This window comes from Orcinus orca, chromosome 2 (assembly GCF_937001465.1).
Source record: "Orcinus orca chromosome 2, mOrcOrc1.1, whole genome shotgun sequence".
NCBI lineage: Eukaryota > Metazoa > Chordata > Mammalia > Artiodactyla > Delphinidae > Orcinus > Orcinus orca.
This window is the reverse complement of record NC_064560.1, coordinates 141756910-141783123: the sequence shown is the minus strand read 5'-3', so window position 1 is coordinate 141783123 and position 26214 is coordinate 141756910. Positions and strand designations below refer to the sequence as shown.

Genomic DNA, 26214 nt, shown 5'->3' with positions numbered 1-26214 from the left:
AAACTTAAAAAAATTTATAAAGGTACATGGTTACTGAAAAAAATTTAACAGTACTTAAGTGCATAAAGTGAAAATGCTCCCAAAATATGCCTGTATTCTCATTCACTGGGCATAACACTGTTAAGTTCAGTGTGACACACAGAGACAATATATGCATATACACACACTACACATGGAGATATTTATTTTTAAGAATGAGAATGAATGCTGTGAACTGTCAGATGTCTTCACCAGTAGGGAGAACTGGGTAACTGGGATGGGAGAGACACATATATTACTATGTACCCTTTTGTACTTTTTGAATTTTGTAATGTATAGATGTATTACCTATTTAAAAAAGAATTTTTAAAAATTACTGAGGACAGATACAAGTGTTAGGGGCACTCAGGTACCCTCAGAATTGAGATTATTTGTGGCGTGGGGATATTTTCATATAACTGAGTTTTTTAAATTAATGTTAATATCACACATCTTGGGAAATATCTTTAAAATTTTGTTGGTAGTGTTGAAAAATAATTTACTTTTCTGGTTTTACACATGGACTCTTGTGTCACATTGTTTTTTCCTCTTTCCATGCAGAGGATACATGGTAATGGGTGACTCTTTCAACACTTCCTTATTCAAGCAAACTTTTCAAAGAGTTTTTACCAAAGATATGCATGGACAGTTTAAAATGGGCTTTGGTGGTACATTAGAAATAAAGGTAAGAACCAAAACTTGACATGTATGGTATGTTACCAAGAGAGAAATTTGTAGGCTTGATCATAATTTTAAAACATCATCAATCAAATTCAAGATATGCTTTAAAAATAGTGGTTATTTTGTATTGAAACCTGGAGTTAGAGATTTGTTCACCAGAAAAATGTTCATCGTTAAATGTACAATGAAATTTTACTTGAGCATCTCTAAATAATTGTTAAAACAAGAGGAAATTATATAAGTAAAATTTCCTTTAACTCTATTTTTTGTTTATATAGGGTTTAACTTTTTAAGTATAGGCATACCTCATTTTATTGTGCTTCGCAGATACTGCATTTTTTTACAAATTGAAGGTTTGTGGCAACCCTGTGTGGAGCAAGTCTGCTGGCACCATTTTTTCAACAGCATTTGCTCACTTCATGTCTCTGTGTCACATTTTGGTAATTCTCACAATATTTCAAACTTTTTCATTATTATTATATTTGTTATGGTGATCTGTGGTCTGTGATCTTTGATGTTACTATTGTAATTGTTTTGGGGCACCATGAACCGTGCCCATTTAAGACAGTGAACTTAATCAGTAAATGTGTGTGTTCTGATTGCTCCAGCTGTTGGCCGTTCCCTTGTCTCTCTCCCTTTTCTCAGGCCTGTCTATTCCCTGAGACACAGCAATATTGCAATTAGGCCAATTAATAACCCTACAATGGTCTCTAAGTGTTCAAGTGAAAGGAAGAGTCCCACATCTCTCACTTTAAATCAAAAGCTTTGTGAGGAAGACATGGCAAAAACCAAGACAGGCCAAAGCTAAGTCTCTTGGTTCCAAACAGTTGGTCAAGTTGTGAATGCAAAGGAGGAGATCTTAAAAGAAATTAAAAGTGCTACTCCAGTGAACACACAAAGGATAAGAAAGAAAAACAGCCTGACTGCTGATATGGAGAAAGTTTTAGTGGTCTGGATAGAGGATCAAACCTGCTACAATGTTCCCTTAAGCCAAAGCCTAATCCAGAGCAAGTCCTGTCCTCCCATCAATTCTAGGAAGGCTGAGAGAGGTGAGGAAGCTGCAGAAGAAAAGTTTGAAGCTAGCAGAGTTGGTTCATGTGGCTTAAGGAAAGAAGCCAGCTTTGTAACATAAAAGTGCAAGGGGAAGCATTGAGTGCTGATGTAGAAGCTGCAGCAAGTTATCCAGAAGATCTAACTAAGATAATGAATAAAGGTGGTGGCTACATAAAACAACAGATTTTCAATATAGATGAAACAACCTTCTACTGGAAGAAGATGCCATTGAGAACTTTCATAGCTAGAGAGAAGTCAGTGGTGGGCTTCAAAGGACAGGCTGACTCTCTCGTTAGGGACTAATGAGGTCGGTGAGTTTAAGTTGACCTAATACTCATTTACCATTTCTCGAGATCCTTGGGCCCTTAAGAATCTACTCTGCCTATGCTCTATTAATGAAACAACATAGCCTGTATGACAGCATATCTGTTTACCGCATGGTTTACTGAATATTTTAAACCCACTGTTGAGACCTACCACTCAGAAAAAAAAGAATCTTTTCTAAATATTACTGCTCATTGACAATGCACCTGGTCACCTAAGAGCTCTGTTGGAGATGGACAATGAGATTCAAGTTGTTTCCATGCCTGCTAACACAACATCCATCATGCAGTCCATGGATCAAGGAGTAATTTCAACTTTCAAGTCTTATTTTTTAAGAAATACATTTCATAAGGCTATAGCTACCATAGACAGTGGTTCCTCTGATGAATCTTGGCAAAGTAGATTGAAAACCTTCTGGAAAGAATTCACCATTCAGATGCCATTAAGAACATTTGTGATTCGTGGGAAGAGATCAAGATATCAGTCTTAACAAGAGCTTGAAAGAAGTTGATTCCAGCCCTCATGGATGAATGTGAGGGGTTCAAGACTTCAGTGGAAGAAGTAACTGCAAATGTAGTGGAAACAGCTAGAGAACTAGAATTGGAAGTAGAGCCTGAAGATGTGATTGAACTGCTGCAACCTCATGATAAAACTTGAATGGAGAGGAGTTGCTTCTTATGGATGAGCAAAGAAAGTGGTTTCTAGAAATGGAATCTACTGATGAAGATGCTGTACAGATTGTTGAAATGACAACAAAGGATTTAAAATATTACATAAACTTAGTTGATAAAGCAGTGACAGGGTTTGAGAGGACTGACTCCAATTTTGAAAGAAGTTCAACTGTGGGTAAAATGCTATCAAACAGCATTGAATGCTACAGAGAAACTGTGAAAGGAAGAGTCATTCAATGCAGCAAACTTCATTGTTGCCTTATTTTAAGAAATTGCCACATATATCCAGACAAAACTCTAATTCAAAAAGATACATGCACCCCTATGTTCATAGCAGCACTATTCATGATAGCCAAGACATGGAAACAACCCAAATGTCCATCGACAGATGAATGGATAAAGAAGATGTGGTACATATACACAATGGAATACTACTCAACCATAAGAAAGAAAGAAAGAATGCCCTTTGCAGCAACATGGATGCAACTAGAGATTATCATACTAAGTGAAGTAAGTAAGAAAGAGAAAGACAAATACCATATGATATCACTTATATGTGGAATCTAAAATATGACACAAAGGAACCTATCTACAAAACAGAAACAGACTCACTGACATAGAGAACAGACTTGTGGTTGCCAAGGGGCAGGGGGCTGGGGGAGGAATGGAGTGGGAAGTTGGGATTAGCAGATGTAAGCTATTATATATGGAATGGGTAAACAACAAGGTCCTACTGTATAGCACAGAGAGCTGTATTCAATATCCTATGATAAACCATAATGGAAAAGAATATATAAAAAAGAATGTATATATTTGTGTAACTGAATCACTTTGCTGTACAGAAGAAATTAACACAACATTGTAAATCAACTATACTTCAAAAAAAAGAAACAGAAAAAAGAAATTGCCACAGTCACCCCAACCTTCAGCAACCACCATCACCCTGATCAGTCAGCAGCCATCAACATCGAGGCGAGACCCTCCACCAGCAAAAAGTTTATGACTCACTGAAGGCTCAGATGATAGCATTTCTTAGCAATAAAGCATTTAAAAATTAAGCTATGTATATTGTTTTTTAAGACAATGCTATTGCACACTTAATAGACTACAGTGTAGTATAAATATAACTTTATGTAACATAAAGTTATATAACATAACTTTGTGAGAAATAAAAAAATTGGTTTGATTCTCTTTATTCTCAATATTTGCTTTATTGTGGTGATCTGGAACCAGAACCACAATATCTCCAAGGTATGCCCGTATGTTTTTTTTAGTGCTAAATTTGCTTATGTTAGTGCTAGATTCTTTAATTGCAGGAGTTGGTATCTAACTTAAGAGAAACATTTTCTGTTTTATTTGGATAATCAGTAATTGTTTTTGGTAAGTTGTTGATATTATTCAATTCTATCATTCATTTCAAATTTGGGATTTAAGAAACCCAAAGGCTTAGTGTTATTTTTAAGTGTCTTACAAGCACGTTGATTTTGAATTATTAAATATTTCTTGTTAATCTTCTTATTTCATTGAATGCTTGCTATATGTCCAGCATTAAGCTAGGAAATTGTAGAGATCTCAGGGAATATCTAAGGCACAGGTATTCTTATAAAGAACTTATTCTTGATAGAAAGACAAGATTAACACATGTGATTGAATGAAACAATAGTAGATTATAAAAGAGCTGTAAAGGTTTAGGGAAGAAAAATGAATGTATGCAGGATACAATTTATCCTAGATGGTTTTACAGTGACTTAGAGTGGTTTTTGAAACATGGCAGAGTTTAACTTGGTTGAGGAGAATGATTTTAGTTGGGAGCCCAGTGTGAAGAGAGGCACAGAGGTGAGAATCAGCATGGTATGTTTGGGAAGACTGCCCAGTGAGAGTGGATGGTTTGTATTGGAATGTAAGTGAAATAGTTTTAATTGTGTGGTTTGGTTGTAGTTTGGAGATGCATGTGTAGGCAGAAGAAGCCCTTATAGGTTAATGAAGAACAGTGTTTGGGGTAAAATTTGTCTTGATAGTGGTATTCAGGATTTGTCAGGAAAAAGAATCTCATGTAAGAAAACTTGAGTTGGGCTTCCAAATTTTTAGATAGAAGATAACATTAGCTTAAATTTGGGGGTTAGTGGAGATTGGAAAGAAACCAGTCTTGGTGACAGATTTTCAATGGGAGTTAAAATAGAAGGTGGTACACCAAAGTGTACTAGAGTCATTCCTTGGTATCTGTAGGGGACTTGTTCCAGGACACCTCCCCCACACCACCACTGCAGATGCTCAAGTCCTCTATAAAATGGTGTAATATTCTTATGTAGCCTACACACATCCTCCCACATACTTTAAATCATCTCTAGATTAGTTATAATACCTAATAAAATGTAAATGCTATGTAAATAGTTGCCTGTGCACAGCAAATTCTAGTTTTGCTTTTTGGAGCTTTCTGAAAAACTTTTTTTCAAGTATTTTCAATCCGAGGTTGGTCGAACCTGCAGCTGTGGAACCCACTGATATGGAGGGCTGACAATATATTCTTATTTTGCAGACCTCAAGGGAAATAAAGATTTCAGGAGCTATTGGACCCTGTGTGTCTCTCAATTCTAAAGGACCCTGTGTGTCTGAAAATGTAAGTCATCTTTATTCTAAAAAGAAAATACAGTTAATTCTCAGGGCAGATCCAAGAGAGACCTGGGGTGGCAGTCTATAGCATTCCTTTCAGAATTATTGTGTGGGCTGTTTTACAGTAGAATGTGGCTCAGCTTCCATTGGTATACATCTGTTTGTTGTTGTTCTTTCCACATACCCCTTTTCCCATTCACCCCTAAATTAAAACTTTTGTACTGTCACCAGTCTTCTATTTTTTATGCCTAAGTTATTCCTTGCCCAGCGTGCCTGAAAAAACAACAACTATGATTTGGAAATTTGGAGAGTCCTGAAAGTCAAAATTAATTCTGAAATTTTTTTCGTTAGTAGAATTTCCATCAAAGTAGCCAGCAGATTTAAACTTTTAAGCTTCAATTCCTTTCTTTTCTTTTATCACATCTAGTGGACATATAAGGCACTTTGAAATAGTAGAATCATGTAGCTGTGGAGAGGATGATGGGACAAATAACAAAGTGTGCAATCATCTTTACAATGACAGAGTTTAAAAATTAATTTTAAGCAGTTTGCATGGAAAAATTTATATCTAAGAAGTTTTCTTGGGAATTAGACTGCTTAAATTACACAGTTCTGATCCAGAGAACCTATATTCATATATGCGTATGTTATATGTTAAATCACTATCTCTTTACACAGATTAAATAGTTGGATAGAAGGATAATGTTAGTTGTAATTACTTCATTAAATGGTGTATATTTTTAAAGTCTACAATATGAAGAACTTGTATCAATACTTTTGTAATTTACTTAGCAAGAATTTGAATTAATTATAATTTTATTTGTGTAAAAATTGCTTAAGTTTATTTCATAGTATATTTATATGATCTTAAAAAAATCTTAAACCTCTAACATTTATTGAATTAGTTAGAAACCTGAAATAGATTTTTTCTTACTGATATTTTTTTCTACTTTTTCACCTTAATATATATATAGTAATAAACTATATTCTCTGGTTTTCAAACATACTATGTTTTATTTTTATAGGAGATAGGAACAGGTGGCACTTGTCAATGGAAGATATGTGGACTCAGTCCCACTACAACCTTAGCCATATATTTTGAAGTTGTCAATCAGGTATGACTTTTTATATTTGAATATTGAAATGTATATTTGAAAAAATACTTAATTTAGGCCATGAATATTTCCAGAGCTTATGACCCAAAGATTATTCTGTTTTGGAGTTTTTGTTTGTCATTTTCTGTTTCTCAAGGCTACACTCCTTGGTGAGAGGACATACTATAATAGAGATGTCAGGGAAACCTGCAAATGCCCAACCTTGGGCAACCCAACTTTCAGTATTAGTTTTCTTTTGTTTTTAATAAAAAATTGAAGCATAAATAAAATCTTAAATTCTGTTCTAGTTATGCATTTTTGTAATTAGGTATCTAGTTCCTCCTAGGTGTCTCAAGGTATATAATATTTGAGTCCTCCTACGAGAAAGTTTAATATATCAAAACTTATAGAAAAAGATTGGAAGGTAAAGATGCCAATATTTGGAAAGATTTTTTTCTGCTGCTGCAGGAAAAAGTTATCATATTAAAGAATGATATAATGGATAAATTATTGACTTATATACCAATAGTTATTAGGCATAAAATGAACCACAAAGTATTAGTAGTCAGCCTTCCTAAGACAAGTGCAGGAATTTTTTTTTACAGTTAAAATTTGTGAAAAATATAGTGGCTCTTATTGATAAACAGTTACAACAACAACAAAGCAAGAATGTTGTCAAAGGGCATGAAGAAAGTTTCCCTATTGACCACCCCACTTTTTCTTTCTGAGGATCGTTATCATATATTACTATTGGTCTCTTCTCATTAATGATTTTCTGTTAGTCATCTGTTCATCATGTGATTATCTTCCTCAAAGCTGTGTTTTCATCTTATGTACCTAGGGGAGGAGAACTTAGCTCAATTTCTTTTTCTTTTTTTTAATTGAATTGTAGTTTATTTACAATGTTGTGTTAGTTTCAGGTGTACAACAAAGTGATTCAGTTATACATGTATATTTTTCTATTCTTTTTTCAGATTCTTTTCCCTTATAGGTTATTATAATATATTGAGTATAGTTCCCTGTGCTATACAGTAGGTCCTTGTTGGTTATCTGTTTTATATATAGTAGCATGTATCTGTTAATCCCAAAGTCCTAATTTATCCCCTGCCCTTTCCCCTTTGGTAACCATAAGTTTGTTTTCTATGTCTGTGGGTCTATTTCTGTTTTGTATATAAGTTCATTTGTATCATTGTTTTTTTAGATTCCACATATAAACCATGTCATATGATATATGTCTTTCTCTGTCTGGCTTACTTCACTTAGTGTGATTATCTAGGTCCATCCATGTTGCTGCAGAAGGCATTATTTCATTATTTTTTATGTTAGCTCAATGTCTTTTTATCCAGTTACTATTAGGCAAAATTGCCTCACTTACGCGTTTTCTTATCTGTTAATTTCTTTACACTTCTCCCTTCATTTTGTTTTTTCATGTTTCTCTGAATTATATATTACTTGAAATTGATTTCCTAGCTTGACTCACTCCATAATTTTTCTCCTCTCCCAAATCCGTTTCTTTTTCACGTGGCAAATCACCACTGTTTTGTATGCACTGGAAATAAGCATCCTTCTGATAGATTTTAGAATGAATTTTGTTAGTGCTAGGATATGCAGTCCATGACTATATGACAACAATGTAATAGATCTTGCTTAGATTCTACTCTTTTATATTTATACAGCATAATGCTCCAATTCCTCAAGGAGGACGTGGTGCAATCCAGTTTGTGACTCAGTATCAGCATTCAAGTGGGCAGAGACGTATCCGAGTGACCACCATTGCTAGGAAGTAAGTTGTATTTGTTAGAGATTTGATTTACATATCAAAACTATTCTGGGTCATGCTCCCAAACTGGCTTCCTATTTTGAGTGACGTTTTGGAATGAAGTTAGTCTGGAAAGGTTTCTTAGATGAGGTGAGTCCAGAATTGAACAGGCTTTTGGTCTTTTTCTGTTTGTTTTGGATTTGATTGTCTGGGTAGGAAAAGTGTTGGTCAGTATAAACTTAACCTGATTTAGGCATAGCCTAGAAAATGGACACTGAAGGCATCGTAACTCTCATTTTATTGAACTGTATTTAAACTAGCTTCATTTCTGAAAACCATGAGACTATTCTGGTGAGTGACGGACATGGCCTAATGAAACAGTGTTGTGTTGGATGGTCTGTTACTTAGCAGAGGGTAGTATGTAGAGAGATTTATTGTCCTGCTGTAACTTTGCTTTGACTTAAAATCCTAGATGAATGTTAAGGGAATACATTATTCCTTTGAAGAAAAAGTGCCCCCTGAGCTTTCCTTTACATCTGTTCATTTGCACATCATGAACTTGGAAGTATTGATTCTTGGCAAACATGTCAATTTATTTATGGCCCTTCAGCACACACCCCCAACCCCATATGCACGTATAACTTAACTTGGAATTCAAAATATTTACTTAAGGAAACAACTGGACATACCAATTTGAGGGATAGTTTATAAAGCCACTGGCTTAGACTCTTCAAAAATGTCTTAGAAGGCAAAGAAAGTGTTAGTAACCAGTTAAGATTAAAGGAGACTAAAGAGAATTACATCTAAAGCCAATATATGATCCTGGATAAAATCCCGTCAGGAAAATTTTTGCTATAGAGGACCTTGTTGAGACAACTGGGGAAATTTGAATATGGTCTACATATAGGATAATAGTATTTTATCAATGTTTAATTTCATTAATTTAGTAATTCATTGGGGCTATGTAAGAGAACTTTTTTGTTCTTAGGATACACACTGAAGAATTTAGGGGAAAGGGTGATGTATCTGTAACTTACTCTCAAAAAGTTTGGCAAAAGAAAAAGTGTGTGTGTATGAAGGAAAAGAGATCGATAAAGCAGAATGTTACAGTGCTAACAACTGATAAATCTAGGTGATGGATATATAGATTATTCTACTTATAGCTTTATGTTTGAAATATTCTTAAAATGAAAAGTTCTAAAAAGAGTTAGGTTAATCATTCAAGAGAAAGGGAACTTTTGTCATGAGAAATTTTTCATGGGTTTATATATTTTCAGTTTTTTACACAGAATTTATGAGGCTATTTGTAGAGAGATACTATGTGTGTTATGGTGCCATTTATATCATTGTGTCTCACCAAAGCACCCACTCTTTCAAATTAACTTATCCTGACCATTTTCAATAATCAAGGCTTATTTTTTCTTTATTAATTAGAAATATGACTTTAGGGGCCTAGGCAAGTGCATTTGTTAAGTGAATAAGCCATATGAAAATAAAGGACTCAAGTTCCTGAGATACAGTCAAAAGTTATCCTAGGGCTTCCCTGGTGGCGCAGTGGTTGAGAGTCCGCCTGCCGATGCAGGGGACATGGGTTCATGCCCCGGTCTGGGAAGATCCCACGTGCCGTGGAGCAGCTGGGCCTGTGAGCCATGGCTGCTGAGCCTGTGCGTCCGGAGCCTGTGCTCTGCAATGGGAGAGGCCACAACAGTGAGAGGCCCGTATACCGCAATAAATAAATAAATAAATAAAAATTTAAAAAAGTTATCCTATATTTATAGAGAAAATAACTTTGATCTGGAAAGTTTGGTTTGAAACTAGTTGTAAGAATCACAGTGAAGAGGTACTGAAAATACAAAAGACAGATTTTACAATGTGAACAAACCCTTTAAACTTTAAGAGCAAAATTTTAAATTTATGGCTAAAGAACTTTTAAGTAGTAAATTTTTATGTGCTTATTTGCTAATTTATTTTCACTACTGAACCATTATATTGATATTTTCAGAAGAAAAATGTCACCTTCATGTTTCAGTTTGAAGCAAATGAACACCATGGTCATACAAGTTGGGAAAATACCAATTTAAAACAATTTTGTTTTTGGGAATTCCCTGGTGGTCCAGTGGTTAGGCCTCGGCACTTTCACTGCCATGGGCCCGGGTTCAATCCCTGGTTGGGGAACTAAGATCCCAAAAGCCGTGCAGCGTGACCAAAATAAACAAACAAAACCCAGCTTTATTTTTAGCTCTATGATATTTTTAAATTAAAAAATAGGGACTTCCCTGGTGGTCCAGTGATAAAGAATCTGCCTTCCAATGCAGGGGACGCAGGTTCAATCCCTGGTTAGGGAACTAAGGTCCCACATGCCTCTGGGCAACTAAGCCCACGTGCCACAACTACTGAGCTCGTGCGCCTCAATTAGAGAGCCCATGTGCTGCAAACTACAGAGCCCACGTGCTCTGAAGCCTGCACGCCACAACTAGAGAGAGAAAACCCGCATGGCACAACTAGAGAGAAACCCGTGCACCACAATGAACAGCCTGTGTGCAGCAACGGAAGATGCTGCATGCCTCAACGAAGATCCCATGTGCCACACCTAAGACCCGATGCAGCCAAAAAAAATTTTAAAAAATAAAAAGATAACTAAACTAAACTATTAGTATAATCACTAAGTGTTCAAATTGCACTAAAAATAACTTTTGAAAATACCAGCTTTTGGGACTTCCATGGTGGTCCAGTGGTTAAGAATCCACCTTCCAATGCAGGGGATGCTAGTTCAACCCCTGGTCGGGGAACCAAGATCCCACATGCTGTGGGGCAACTAAGCTCATGCACTGCAACTACTGAGCTCGCATGCCTCAACTGGAGAGCCCGCATGTGCAAACTACAGAGCCTATGTGTTCTGGAGCCCGTGTGCCACAACTAGAGAAGCCTGCGTGCCGCAATGCAGACCCAGTGCAGCCTATATATATATATATATATATATATATATATATATATATAGTGCTTTGCATGGTGTATCTTTTAAAAAAATAATTAGCAGCTTTTATTCCTTTATTCTCATTCTTTTCTGCCTCTTGGTATTTCGTTAGACTGAGATAATTCGTGGGTATCAGTCATCTGGAAAATATTTTAAAATTTTTCGTCTATTTGAAAAAAATTAAAAATAGAGGAAGAAAGGAGAAGAATTTTGAACGTTGCTGCCGGGATTTTCTTGGGATCACGTCTTACATCTTTGAGTCATGTAAAAGGGGTTCAGCTTTTCACAAAGTCTGTAACTATTGCCAGAATTGCTTAAAGTGAGGTACTTCAGAACTAAGATCAGCTGAAGTATTACAAAACGCTGTGAAATGTTAAACAAACAAAAAAAAGTTATTGCTGGGTCTACCCAGGATCAGTTTGGATTAGATTTATAGAACATGTAAATTTAATAAATTACTGTTATTTCGTAGGTAATTTCAAATTTATCCCTTAGACTAAAATTTTTATTCATTAATTTTTGATTGGTTTTAGTGTGTTAATGTGGAGAGAAAAGAATACATAATAATTTTAATTATGGGCGGAAGAGTAAGACATGGAGATCACCTTCCTCCCCACAGATGCATCAGAAATACATCTACACGGGGAACAACTCCTACAGAACATGTACTGAACACTGGCAGAAGACCTCAGATGTCCCAAAAGATGAAAGGCTCTTTGTGCTGCAGCCGGGAGTCAGTGCTGTGCCTCTGAGGTTGGAGAGCCAACTTCAGAACACTGGTCCACAAGAGACCTCCCAGCTCCACGTAATATCAAACGGCGAAAATCTCCCAGAGATCTCCATCTCAACACCAACACCCAGCTTCACTCAACGACCAGCAAGCTACGGTGGTGGACACCCTATGCCAAACAACTAGCAAGACAGGAACACAACCCCACCCATTAGCAGAGAGGCGGCCTAAAGTCACAGACACCCCAAAACACACCACCAGACGGGGACCTGCCCACCAAAAAGACAAGATCCAGCCTCATCCACCAGAACACAGGCACTAGTCCCCTCCACCAGGAAGCCTACACAACCCACTAAAACAACTTAAGCCACTGGGGACAGACACCAGAAACAATGGGAACTATGAAACTGCAGCTTGCAAAAAGGAGACCCAAACACAGTAAGATAAGCAAAATGAGAAGACAGAAAAACACACAGCAGATGAAGCAGCAAAATAAAAACCCACCAGACCTAACAAATGAAGAGGAAATAGGCAGTCTACCTGAAAAAGAATTCAGAATAATGAGAGTAAACATGATCCAAAATCTTGGAAATAGAATAGAGAAAATGCAAGAAACATTTAACAAGGACCTAGAAGAGCTAAAGATGAAACAAGCAATGATGAACAATACAATAAATGAAACTAAAAATACTCTAGAAGGGATCAATAGCAGAATAACTGAGGCAGAAGAACAGATAAGTGACCTGGAAGATAAAATATGGAAATAACTACTGCAGAGCAGAATAAAGACAAAAGAATGAAAAGAATTGAGGACAGTCTCAGAGACCTCTGGGACAACATTAAATGCACCAACATTCGAATTATAGGGGTTCCAGAAGAAAAAGAGAAAAAGAAAGGGACTGAGAAAATATTTGAAGAGATTATAGTTGAAAACTTCCCTAATGTGGGAAACGAACTAGTTAATCAAGTCCAGGAAGCACAGAGAGTCCCATACAGGATAAATCCAAGGAGAAACACGCCAAGACACATATTAATCAAACTGTCAAAAATTGAATACAAAGAAAACATATTAAAAGCAGCAAGGGAAAAACAACAAATAACACACAAGGGAATCCCCATAAGGTTAACGGCTGATCTTTCAGCAGAAACTCTGCAAGCCAGAAGGGACTCGCAGGACATATTTAAAGTGATGAAGGAGAAAAACCTGCAACCAAGATTACTCTACCCAGCAAGGATCTCATTCAGATTTGATGGAGAAATTAAAACCTTTACAGACAAGCAAAAGCTGAGAGAGTTCAGCACCACCAAACCAGCTTTACAACAAATGCTAAAGGAACTTCTTTCGGCAAGAAACACAAGAGAAGGAAAAGACCTACAATAACAAACCCAAAACAATTAAGAAAGTGGGAATAGAAACATACATATCAATAATTACCCTAAATGTAAATGGACTAAATGCTCCCACCAAAAGACACAGATTGGTTGAATGGATACAAAAGCAAGACCCACATATATGCTGTCTACAAGAGACCCACTTCAGACCTAGGGACACATAGAGACTGAAAGTGAGCAGATGGAAAAAGATATTCCATGCAAATGGAAACCAAAAGAAAGCTGGAGTAGCAATTCTCATATCAGACAAAATAGACTTTAAAATAAAGACTATTATAAGAGACAAAGAAGGACACTACATAATGATCAAGGGATCGATCCAAGAAGAAGATATAACAATTGTAAATATTTATGCATCCAACATAGGAGCACCTCAATACATAAGGCAAATACTAACAGACATAAAAGGGGAAATCGACAGTAACACAGTCATAGTAGGGGACTTTAACACCCCACTTTCACCAATGGACAGATCATCCAATATGAAAATAAATAAGGAAACACAAGCTTTAAATGATACATTAAACCAGATGGACTTAATTGATATTTATAGGACATTCCATCCAAAAACAACAGAATACACATTCTTCTCAAGTGCTCATGCAACATTCTCCAGGATAGATCATATCTTGGGTCACAAATCAAGCCTTGGTAAATTTAAGAAAATTGAGGTTGTATCAAGTATCTTTTCCGACCACAACGCTATGAGACTAGATATTAATTACAGGAAAAGATCTGTAAAAAAAGAAAAAACCTATGGGATGCAGCAAAAGCAGTTCTAAGAGGGACCTTTATAGCAATACAATCCTACCTTAAGAAATAGGAAACATATCGAATAAACAACCTAACCTTGCACCTAAAGCAATTAGAGAAAGAAGAACAAAAAAACCACCAAAATTAGCAGAAGGAAAGAAATCATAAAAATCAGATCAGAAATAGATGAAAAAGAAATGAAGGAAACGATAGCAAAGATCAATAAAACTAAAAGATGGTTCTTTGAGAAGATAAACAAAATTTATAAACCATTAGGCAGACTCATCAAGAAAAAAAGGGAGAAGACTCAAATCAATAGAATTAGAAATGAAAAAGGAAGAGTAACAACTGACACTGCAGAAATACAAAAGATCATGAGAGATTACTACAAGCAACTCTATGCCAATAATATGGACAATCTGGAAGAAATGGACAAATTCTAAGAAATGCACAACCTGCCAAGACTGAATCAGGAAGAAATAGAAAGTATGAACAGAGCAATCACAAGCACTGACATTGAAACTGTGATTAAAACTCTTCCAACAAACAAAAGCCCAGGACCAGATGGCTTCACAGGGGAATTCTATCAAACATTTAGAGAAGAGCTAACACCTATCCTTCTCAAACTCTTCCAAAATATAGCAGAGGGAGGAACACTCCCAAACTCATTCTACGAGGCCACCATCACCCTGATACCAAAACCAGACAAGGATGTCACAAAGAAAGAAAACTACAGGCCAATATCACTGATGAACATAGATGCAAAAATGCTCAACAAAATACTAGCAAACAGAATCCAACAGCACATTAAAAGGATCATACACCATGATCAAGTGGGGTTTATGCCAGGAATGCAAGGATTCTTCAATATACGCAAATCAATCAACGTGATACACCATATTAATAAATTGAAGGAGAAAAACCATATGGTCATCTCAATAGATGGAGAGAAAGCTTTTGACAAAATTCAACACCGATTTATGATAAAAACCCTCCAGAAAGTAGGCATAGAGGGAACTTTCCTCAACATAATAAAGGCCATATATGACAAAGCCACAGCAAACATCATCCTCAATGGTGAAAAACTGAAAGCATTTCCAGTAAGATCAGGAACAAGACAAGGTTGCCCACTCTCACCACTCTTATTCAACATAGTTTTGGAAGTTTTAGCCACAGCAATCAGAGAAGAAAAGGAAATAAAAGGAATCCAAATTGGAAAAGAAGAAGTAAAGCTGTCTCTGTTTGCAGATGACATGATACTATAGATAGAGAATCCTAAACATGCTACCAGAAAACTACTAGAGCTACTTAATGAATTTGGTAAAGTAGCAGGATACAAAATTAATGCACAGAAATCTCTGGCATTCCTATACACTAATGATGAAAAATCTGAAAGTGAAATCAAGAAAACATTCCCATTTACCATTGCAACAAAAAGAATAAAATATCTAGGAATAAACCTACCTAAGGAGACAAAAGACCTGTATGCAGAAAATTATAAGACAGTGATGAAAGAAATTAAAGATGATACAAATAGATGGAGAGATATACCATGTTCTTGGATTGGAAGAGACAACATTGTGAAAATGACTCTACTACCCAAATTGAATCTACAGATTCAATGCAATCCCTATCAAACTACCACTGGCATTTTTCACAGAACTAGAACAAAAAATTTCACAATTTATATGGAAACACAAAAGATCCTGAATAGCCAAAGCAATCTTGAGAACGAAAAACGGAGCTGGAGGGATCAGGCTGCGTGACTTTAGACTATACTACAAAGGTACAATAATCAAGACAGTGTGGTAATGGCACAAAAACAGAAAGATTGATCAATGGAACAGGATAGAAAGCCCAGAGATAAACCCACGCACATATGGTCACCTTATCTTTGATAAAGGAGGCAGGAATGTACAGTGGAGAAAGGACAGCCTCTTCAATAAGTGGTGCTGGGAAAACTGGACAGCTACATATAAAAGTATGAGATTAGAACACTCCCTAACACCATACACAAAAATAAGCTCAAAATGGATTAAAGGCCTAAATGTAAGGCCAGAAACTATCAAACTCTTAGAGGAAAACATAGGCAGAACATCTATGACATAAATCACAGCAAGATCCTTTTCGACCCATCTCCTAGAGAAATGGAAATAAAAACAAAAATAAACAAATGGGACCTAATGAAGCTTAAAAGCTTTTGCACACCAAAGAAAACCATAAACAAGACCAAAAGACAACCCTCAGAATGGGAGAAAATATTTGCAAATGAAGCAACTGACAAAGGATTAATCTCCAAAATTTACAAGCAGCTCATGCAGCTCAATAACAAAAAAACAAACAACCCAATCCAAAAATGGGCAGAAGACCTAAATAGACATTTCTGCAAAGAAGATATACAGACTGCCAACAAACACATGAAAGAATGCTCAACATCATTAATCATTAGAGAAATGCAAATCAAAACTACAATGAGATATCATCTCACACCAGTCAGAATGGCCATCATCAAAAAATCTAGAAACAATAAATGCTGGAGAGGGTGTGGAGAAAAGGGAACACTCTTGCACTGCCGGTGGGAATGTGAATTGGTACAGCCACTATGGAGAACAGTGTGGAGGTTCCTTAAAAAACTACAAATAGAACTACCATATGACCCAGCAATCCCACTACTGGGCATATACCCTGAGAAAACCATAATGCAAAAAGAGTCATGTACCAAAATGTTCATTGCAGCTCTATTTACAGTTGCCAGGAGATGGAAACAACCTAATTGTCCATCATCAGATGAATGGATAAAGAAGATGTGGCACATATATACAATGGAATATTACTCAGCCATAAAAAGAAACAAAATGGAGTTATTTGTAGTGAGGTGGATGGACCTAGAGTCTGTCATACAGAGTGAAGTAAGTCAGAAAGAGAAAGAAAAATACCGTATGCTAACACATGTATGTGGAATCTAAGAAAAAAAAATGTCATGAAGAACCTAGAGGTAAGACAGGAATAAAGACACAGACCTACTAGAGAATGGACTTGAGGATATGGGGAGGGGGAAGGGTAAGCTGTGACAAAGTGAGAGAGTGGCGTGGACATATATACACTACCAAACTTAAGATAGATAGCTAGTGGGAACCAGCTGCATAGCACAGGGAGATCAGCTCGGTCCTTTGTGACCACCTAGAGGGGTGGGATAGGGAGGGTGGGAGGTAGGGAGACGTAAGAGGGAAGAGATATGGGAACATATGTATATGTATAACTGATTCACTTTGTTATAAAGCAGAAACTAACACACCATTGTAAAGCAATTATACTCCAATGAAGATGTAAAAATAATAATATTAATTATTTAATTTTTATTACTAATAATTGAATTAAAGACCAATGAGAAAATATTCTGATAGTTTATTCATTTTCCAGTTTAGTAAATGACAATTACTTAGTCTGGGAGAAAACTTTATTTTTCTATTTCCATATTTTTGCTTTTATAAAATTGAAGAAGTGAATTTTTAAAGTCTGATATACCAACTTGTATATCTATGTGCATATGCACACACATTTTTACATGTAAAAATCTTAATGTTTTAAGGAATATGTTTGGAAATCGACCTTTACAGTTATTTTAGAAAATTTTATTAGGTTTGGATATATTTTTCTGCAAAACAGTGAGTACTATACTGAAACTACTACTAGTGATTTTTTTTAAAGCTAATTTTTCTAGGTAATATTGGAATTTTGAAATATTGAAGTAATTTTCTATATGTTTTAAATTTAAATCTGTGTGACAGCCAATTATGATATCATGAATATAATAATTTAGCAGCACTTCTTGCTTTCTTCTTCTTGTCTTTAGCTGGGCAGATGCTCAAACTCAAATCCAAAACATTGCTGCATCTTTTGACCAGGAGGCAGCTGCCATTCTTATGGCTCGGCTGGCAATATATAGAGCAGAAACAGAAGAAGGTCCAGATGTGCTTAGATGGCTAGACAGACAGCTCATTCGACTGGTAAGAAGTAAACATCATACTGTTCTAAATCTGTACGCATTTATTTGTAGTCAGTTATTTTCTTTCATGGTACTTGACAGTGTAACTGAAAGTCTGTATGAGGGACTCCTAATAACGTTTCTGAGAAAGGCATATTAATGAATAGCAGAGTTAATTTATCTCTTCCAGTAAATGAAAATGCCTTTTTTCCTTAAAATAAAAGAGTGACAATTATGTAACCTATTATTGTTATTATTTTGGGGGGCTGATATGAAATTAATTCCCAATTTAATCCTAAATTACTATATCTGTTTTTACTCCTTTTTTGCATATTTTCCTTCATTGCTGTGGTTTAAATTTTCTATTTTCATTTTAATGGAAATTTTAAGAGAAATTAATTAGGGTATAAAAATTATACACATTAACATATAAAAATATAGGCAAGTCTTTTTTATCTAGATCTAGATTACCAAAGTGTATGTTAATAAAGTTATTGATAATGATGATTTACTTGGGCTTTTAACATGTCAGGAGCCCATTACTTTCACTATGACCTAGAATGCTTAGTTCTGTTCTTTCTTTTTTTTTTTTTAATATTTATTTATTTGGTTGCACCAGGTCTTAGTTGCAGCACGCGGGCTTCTTGGTTGTGGCATGCATGTGGGATCTCATTCCCTGACCAGGGATTGAACCCAGGCCCCCTGCATTGGGAGCTCAGAGTCTTATGCACTGTGCCACCAGGGAAGTCCCAAGTTCTGTTCTTAATGCTTCATTTTCACTCAGCAAATTCTGGCCTATAATTTCCTTGAAAGTACCTCTTCAGTTCACCCTTCAGCTCAAACAGCCTGTTGAGAACTCTCTCTGTTAAGCTATCAAATTTCTGTTTGTAGCAGGAGGTTTTTGTGCCCTTTGTCTAGATTTTCACACAGTTTTTAAAACATTATCGAGGGAACTAGTCTTTGTTTAATAAAGTTAGTCATTTTTTGTAGCATCATCCAGAGCTTTTATTCTTTCATTTCTGAGGGTGTTTTTACACTAGCACCTCTTTGTGAATAAAGCAGTCTTATGACGACATCAGCCTGTCTTTTTTTAACAATAGGCATCAAATCTCTCTTGGAGTCAACCACTGGTTGGACACCGTCAGTACAAATGTCAACAGAGTTCCTCCAAGGTGGACTTTTGTTTCCATATAAGAGGATCAAAACATTAAATATATTTTTGACCTTTGCTTGTTTAGGGCAGCAGAAAAGTTCTCTTGAATTTCACTATTATTTAGCAACTTGACATGACATTGGTGAAATCTGTTGACTCATCAACCTGAATAGAGAAGCTGTTATTTTTCAGCTAATTTACACAAAACTCTTCAGCATCATGTAACATGTCATGAATGCATCCACTTGTTATATTGTTTTAAGATGGAACCTTTTCAATTTCTCAGACTTCATCTTGTCCCAGCATTTTACTTACTATAATTTTACATGTCATTGTTAGCACTCATCAACTATATGACTTTTCCTTTTCTAGATAATAAATTTTGCTCTGAAGTATCTTGCTTCCTGAGCCTTTTCACTGATTGTGACTTTGTTTTAACAAACGCTTTATTGTTTTGAGAGTCTAAAAGCTGTTTGAAGTAATCAGCACCTTTATTTCTCAAATGGTTATGATTTGTAGTAAAGTACTTCTTCCATTTTGCTGGAGCTATTACTACATTTGTAGGTTATGACATGACACAAAATTGGATAGTACAACTTGGCTTATCAGCCCCACATAAAACCCACTGGTAAGTAGCTTTCAGTGTGAAGATGGACTTTTTCTGTGTTCTGTTGTATGGGTTTAGTGAAATGACTCAGAAGATTGTAATTCTTCGGAATTCTCTGTAGGCTTCTGTCTAGAATCTTTCTCTTCTCACACCTCAGCTTCAAAAATTGCCATATTGTTTGACATGCCTGTAAAACACAAATGCTAATAAAATATAACATAGACTTGGTCTTGTAAATAACTGAATGAGACAGTTGCAAAAAGTACAAAATGATAAAAATCTCACAATATAATTCAATTCTAAGCTACATATCCTGCAGTTTGCACCATTTACAACAGCAGCAAGTTGAGGGTAGAGGACAGGCGAGTCATGACATAATGAAAATTATACTCTGCTCGTCTGTCACAGCAGTATAGCTTGTCTGTTCCATGAGTCAGCTGGCAACTGTGTGTAAGAGGGGATTGGTGGAGGTAGTTTCAGAGGGAAAGGCTGATATCATCAGACTATTGCCGTGCTTTCTTTGCAAAACAGCTTTCATCAATTATCCATGACCCCCCTTGTCTTGTGTCGAAAACTGAGAATGGAGTTATCCAAATGAATATAGTCCTACTGCCACGTGAGACTAAAAGATCTGCAATGAAACTGCTAACAGGATAACCTGGAAACTGCATCACTGTGGCTGGCATCATATGGTGTGCAAAGTTCAAAAAATAATTTTTAAAAAGATCACAGTTTCTTATAGAAACCCTAGTGACTAATATATCGTAAAAGTGGTGGGAATATGGTTTTTACGTTCTTTTCTTTAATTGGTTGAATCAAATTAGTGTACAATTGAAGTGAAGTTTCAGGTGATGACAGATGAACCTTAGTTATAGAAGCTATTCTAAGTAGCTAACATAGTGTAGCCTCATTTTTTAATTTTTTAAAATTTTATTTATTTTTGGCTGTGTTGGGTCTTCGTTGCTGGGCGCGGGCTTTCTCTAGTTGCGGAGAGCAGGGGCTACTCATCGTGGTGGGGCGCAAGCTTCTCATTGTGGTGGCTTCTCTCATTCCGTAGCATGGGCTCTAGAGTGTGTGGGCTTCAGTAGTTGCAGCTCGTGGGCTCAGTAGTTGTGGCCTCTCGGGCTCTAGAGCGCAGGCTCAGTAGTTGTGCACAGGCTTAGTTGCTCCGTGGCATGTGGGAACTTCCCAGACCAGAGATCGAACCCATGTCCCCTGCATTGGCAGGCAGATTCCTAACCACTGTGCCACTAGGGAAATCCGTAGCCTCATTTTTTGTACTGATTCCCTATTGCTGAATTTTCAACTATAACAATGATAGCAATACGAACAGAGAAAGGATTAATACCTCTTAGGTACTACACTTTTCTAATTTTTTTCCTAATGAAACACCTGTGAAATTATGCTAACAAACTTCTTGCCTCAATTTGGTATAGTGAATATAACTGTTTTCTTTTTTTCTTGATGACTAAGAGTCATTTTAATTAAAAATAAGCTAGTGGGAACCTGCTGTATAGCGCAGGGAGCTCAGCTCGGTGCTCTGTGGTGACCTAGATGGGTGGGATGGCGGCAGCGTGGGAGGGAGATCTAAGAGGGAGGGGATATATGTATACATATAGCTGATTCACTTTGTTGTACAGCAGAAACTAACACAACATTGTAAAGCTACTATACCTCAATTAAAATAGATAAAATAGAAGGAAAAAAACCAGAAATAAACATCTTTTTAAAAACTATTTTGTAGCTAATGAGCATCATATGGCCAGATTGGTGCTGGTACCACATTTGCTTCTGACAGCTTTAATATAAGCTTTCATTCTCCTTGGTCAGAATCACTTAAGATATCGGTATAACACATGATATATGGTGCTTCCATTCTCAGACTCTTGTTTGGGTCCATCTTGTGTCTGGCTTCATGGATCTGTTCCTTCCTTACCTTTTTGGCTTCTGACCTTTTCTACTGAATGACATCTTCGTATAACTTAAAATTACTATTTGATTTTTTTCATCTTTGACCTTTGGTTTACCCACTAACTACTCCCTTCAGCTGTGCTGCTAGCTACGATGGATAAACAGTTCATCTTTCAGGAAATCATTTCTCAGGAAATTTCATTCCCAGGAAATCTCTCTTGTTTAAGACTCTTGGGGCTTTCCTTGCAAATTTTATCACAGCTAGGTTTTCTTCTTGCTATACCAGTGGGACCAGGCACTTCAGTTGTGCTGTTTTTAAAGAGGACCACTTTTGTCATTACCATTTTCTTTTTTTTTTTTTTTGCGGTATGCGGGCCTCTCACTGTTGTGGCCTCTCCCATTGCGGAGCACAGGCTCCAGATGTGCAGGCTCAGTGGCCATGGCTCACGGGCCTAGCCACTCCGCGGCATGTGGGGTCTTCCCGGACCGGGGCACGAACCCGTGTCCGCTGCATCAGCAGGCAGACTCTCAACCACTGCGCCACCAGGGAAGCCCTACCATTTTCTTATAGAGGTTATGCTGTGACCCTTTGGGCCCATTTATGTGGATGGCTTTATGCATAACTAATTGCTGAATTGAAGACATGACTAAACTTCTTGCAAGTGTTGTTATTTTCCTCAAGAAAATTGTATTACTGATGCTTTATCTGCCCAGTCTTATTACTTCTAAATAACTCAAACGGTGGATCTTTGATATACCTCCTTTATGCTTCAATCTTTTTTCTCATTTGTATTAGTGTTTTGTTTGGGTTGTAAATAAGGACTACTCCTCATGATTCCAGTAACTAATGCTGGGGCATTTGATAAGTGTTCAAAAAAATTTTAAGAAGTAACCCAAAGATTAGAAATTTATGTATGTGTATATTATACAAAATTTATATTGTTGTCTTTGGTAGAGTATAGATGATATTTATCAAAAAATAGGTTAATATGTGTTTAGCCTCTGGATGCAGAAGGATTTTATACATGAAAGGTAAAATCAGGAGCCATTAAATAAAAATATTAAAAGATTTTATTGCATTAAAATGAGACAAAAGTCTGTGTGGTAAAAATACTATTAGCAGAATTTCATGCCAACATTTGTCATATGTATGACAGAATGTGAAAATTTTCATGTACAAGAGCTGTTACAAATCAGTAGTATTTGGGCAAAAGATGAGCAAAGGTGATGAGCAAGGAATTAGCAAAAGAAGGAATGCAAGTGACCAATAAACATATGAAAAAGTTACCAATCTTATTTATAATCAAATCAGATAATGTGTGACATATTGGCTTTTCCACAAAATCTTTTCAATGTGTTTGATATTCTAGATCTCAAGTGTATTTTTATATTCTAGATCAGCACTGTCCAAGAGAACTTTCTACAGTGGTGGAAATGTTCTGTGTTCGGCACTGTCCATTATGGAACTACTACCCACATGTGGCTCTTGAGCACTTGAAATACGGCTAGTGCAGCTGAGGAACTGGATTTTAATACAATTTAATTAATTTAAATTGGATCATAGCTAGTGGCTTTCATACTGGACAGTGAAGATTATTATCCAACTCTATAAGTTCCGTCAGTGAAGTGTTATTAGGGGGCTTTGAAGACAGAAACATTCTTATTCCCACATACCAAGATCTATTTTCTGAGGATTAGTGCTACAACTATAGCTTTTCTATCCTTTGGATAACTGTGGTTCTGAAATGATTTTTCCTGGAAGCCAAAAAATGTGATCAAACCAATTAGGCCTTCGTATGTGCTCTTTAAGGCACAGATAACTACATAAATTATTTAGTTGAACATTTTAGGCTGTAAAAGTCCTGTACTACTTGCAACAGTGAACCTTTTGTTATTTTTTGCTTATTGTTTTTGCCCTTGATCATATTCAAGTACCGATAAACGTTGCCAGGAAGTAGACCAGTTACATAAGTACTATAAAAACTTTTCAGGTCAGAGACTTTGCTCAAGAACGAGAGGAAGCTAACATTTATTGAGTGCTTAGTGTCAGTCATTGTGCTAAGCACTTTCTCATGTGGATTATCTCAGTTATTTAGATGCCTTTTGTCACATTATCATAGAGGGTTTACTTCTCTGTTGCTAGAGTATGTGTCTCCTTGATTTCCTTCCACTTTCTGCCTTTGCATTTCTTCTTTACCGGTTTACCTGTTGATCTTGATTTTCTTCAACAGTTCTTTCTTTTTGGTCTTTTTTCTAGTGTACCCAATTTTATACCATCAATTTGCCTTTGGAGCCACTATGGTATTTTGATAGTGCATCTTTCTGTCAGTAGACTATTGTCTTTTTTAAGTAGAGTCTTAGGGGGTGCCTGTTGAGCTCTTCTGGCCATCATCCAAGAGCTCTTTATTTGCTATCAGAGACACTTAGTTAAAAAAATTCAAACATTTTAAGATGAGTTGTTTTGCATTGGAGCAATGTATTATTTGTTTCCAAAATTCAAGTTTATGTCTTTGGTTGTAATCATTCTCTTGGTAAGTCTATAAGTAAATATTCCAGTTTTATCCTATATCAAGTATCTTGCCTCCTAAAGAGTAATAACTTTAAAAATAGAGTATGCAGCTGATGGGACATATTTGCTCTCTTTAATTTGTGTCCCAAGCAATTTTGTGTGTTATCATACAGAACAGATTTGGAAATTCTTTTTTTAAACAGAATTGTTTATGTTTGTTCATAGTTCCTGAATTAAAAGTGACAAACATTCAAAAAAATAGAGTATGCATAGACAAAGTTTTAGCTCTGTGCCAGGGAATATATTACTAACATGTTTTATTTTATTTAGTGTCAGAAATTTGGAGAGTATCACAAAGATGATCCAAGTTCCTTCAGATTTTCAGAAACTTTCTCCCTTTATCCACAGGTAAGTAGATAAAAGGTCCGTGTTCTTAGTGTTGACAGGAGCATTGGGTTTCACTTTTCCTGTTGTCTTTTATTACTCATTTTATAGGGTCATTCTTTTGGTTAGGTTTTAAGTTTTGAGATAGTTAAGAAATTAGTATTATGCTTGAATAGCTAGTGAAAAGTATGTAGTATTTTTATGATGGCCTTGCAGATAGCATTTATTTGTGTTGAGTAGAAATTTACACTGGAACCCTACTGTGGAGTAGAATTAGGTGTGAAGCAGATTAGCTTTCCATCTGATATAAGGAATCTAACTAATTACAGTAGTACCAAAAGGAAGTAATTTTACAAATCAGCTAGTCTTATAGCATGGTCTCATTGCCTGAGAACAACTTTATGGGGACATCCCAGATAAATAGAAAAGAAGCTAATTTGATTTATCTTACAGAACCTTTTCCACTTGGGTAGTGGAGTCTATGTGTTGTTTCGATAGATATTTTTAAAAGTCTAGGTTGTTTATATGATGAGTAATAGAGATAATATTTATTCAACTGAGTATATACTATGTGCAAGGAATTTAGGAGAATAGAGATGGCTGACATGGATCCCACTTTCAAGGAGCTTTCATTCTGAAGAGTGAGATATGAAATATACATAAATAACACAGAAAAGAAAGTGAGAAATACTATGAGAGATATATAACATTTAAAGGAAACTTTAAAGAATCCTTCCAAATGGATGATTTGATATATCTTTGTTTATTTTTTTGGCGGTACGTGGGCTTCTCACTGTTGTGGCCTCTCCCGTTGCGGAGCACAGGCTCCGGACGCGCAGGCTCACGGGCCCAGCCGCTCCGCAGCATGTGGGATCTTCCCGGACCGGGGCACGAACCCGTGTCCCCTGCATCGGCAGGCGGACTCTCAATCACTGCGCCACCAGGGAAGCCCTGATATATCTTTATAGAAGAGGTAGTGTTTTGTTTTAGCTCAGTCTGGAAGGATGATTAATATTGAGATGTGGAAATTCAAATTTTTGCTCACAAAAAATTTGTTTAAAGCTTCAACTTTATTAAGTTGAAGTATAAGAGCTATACTTATTTTTTGAAAATCTTTTAGTAATCTGTAATCTAGAAGCTCCATGTTTATAGGGGGAGACTTTCCTAAATCTCTGGTTGAGGTTTTGGGGAGCTAGGAAAAGGCAGGGTCTATTTGTCTTAAGGGAGGCAACCCTTTGTGTTTTGGGAATTCTCAGGCCTCATCTTCATAGAGAAACTAATAGGAAAGGGAATTGAGGGCATTAGTCTAAGTATTTGACTAAATTCTCCACACTTTCCTTACTTTCTCTTCTCTCCCTCTCCAAGCCTTCTCTTTGGGCTTTTGGATCTTCCAAGAGATCTGGGCATCCCATCTTTTCCTCTCATTGAAAGTAGAGAGCCAGAGGACCCAGAAGTGCTTTTTTCTTTGGGTTTTCAAAGCCTTATGATCTTCTAAAAGGTGACATAAACTAAATCTAAGGGAGGTCTTCATTTATAAAATATTTACCCCCAGATTTACCAATTATACATTTTTGTAAGTAAACAAGAATGATTGAAGTGGTAAGGG

General features: G+C 36.3%; 1 protein-coding gene across 2 annotated transcripts in view; it reads left to right on the top strand.

Annotated features, from left to right (window-relative positions):
• The window catches only part of SEC23A (SEC23 homolog A, COPII coat complex component), a 66073-nt gene that overhangs the window by 22689 nt on the left and 17170 nt on the right, over positions 1–26214 (top strand). For both annotated transcript variants that reach the window (XM_033428401.2, XM_004269987.4), the window contains exons 10-15: positions 580–703; positions 5284–5364; positions 6383–6472; positions 8128–8234; positions 17913–18066; positions 24555–24632. In XM_033428401.2, coding sequence (XP_033284292.1) covers positions 580–703; positions 5284–5364; positions 6383–6472; positions 8128–8234; positions 17913–18066; positions 24555–24632 — 634 coding nt within the window. The remainder of the gene's footprint in view (positions 1–579; positions 704–5283; positions 5365–6382; positions 6473–8127; positions 8235–17912; positions 18067–24554; positions 24633–26214) is intronic.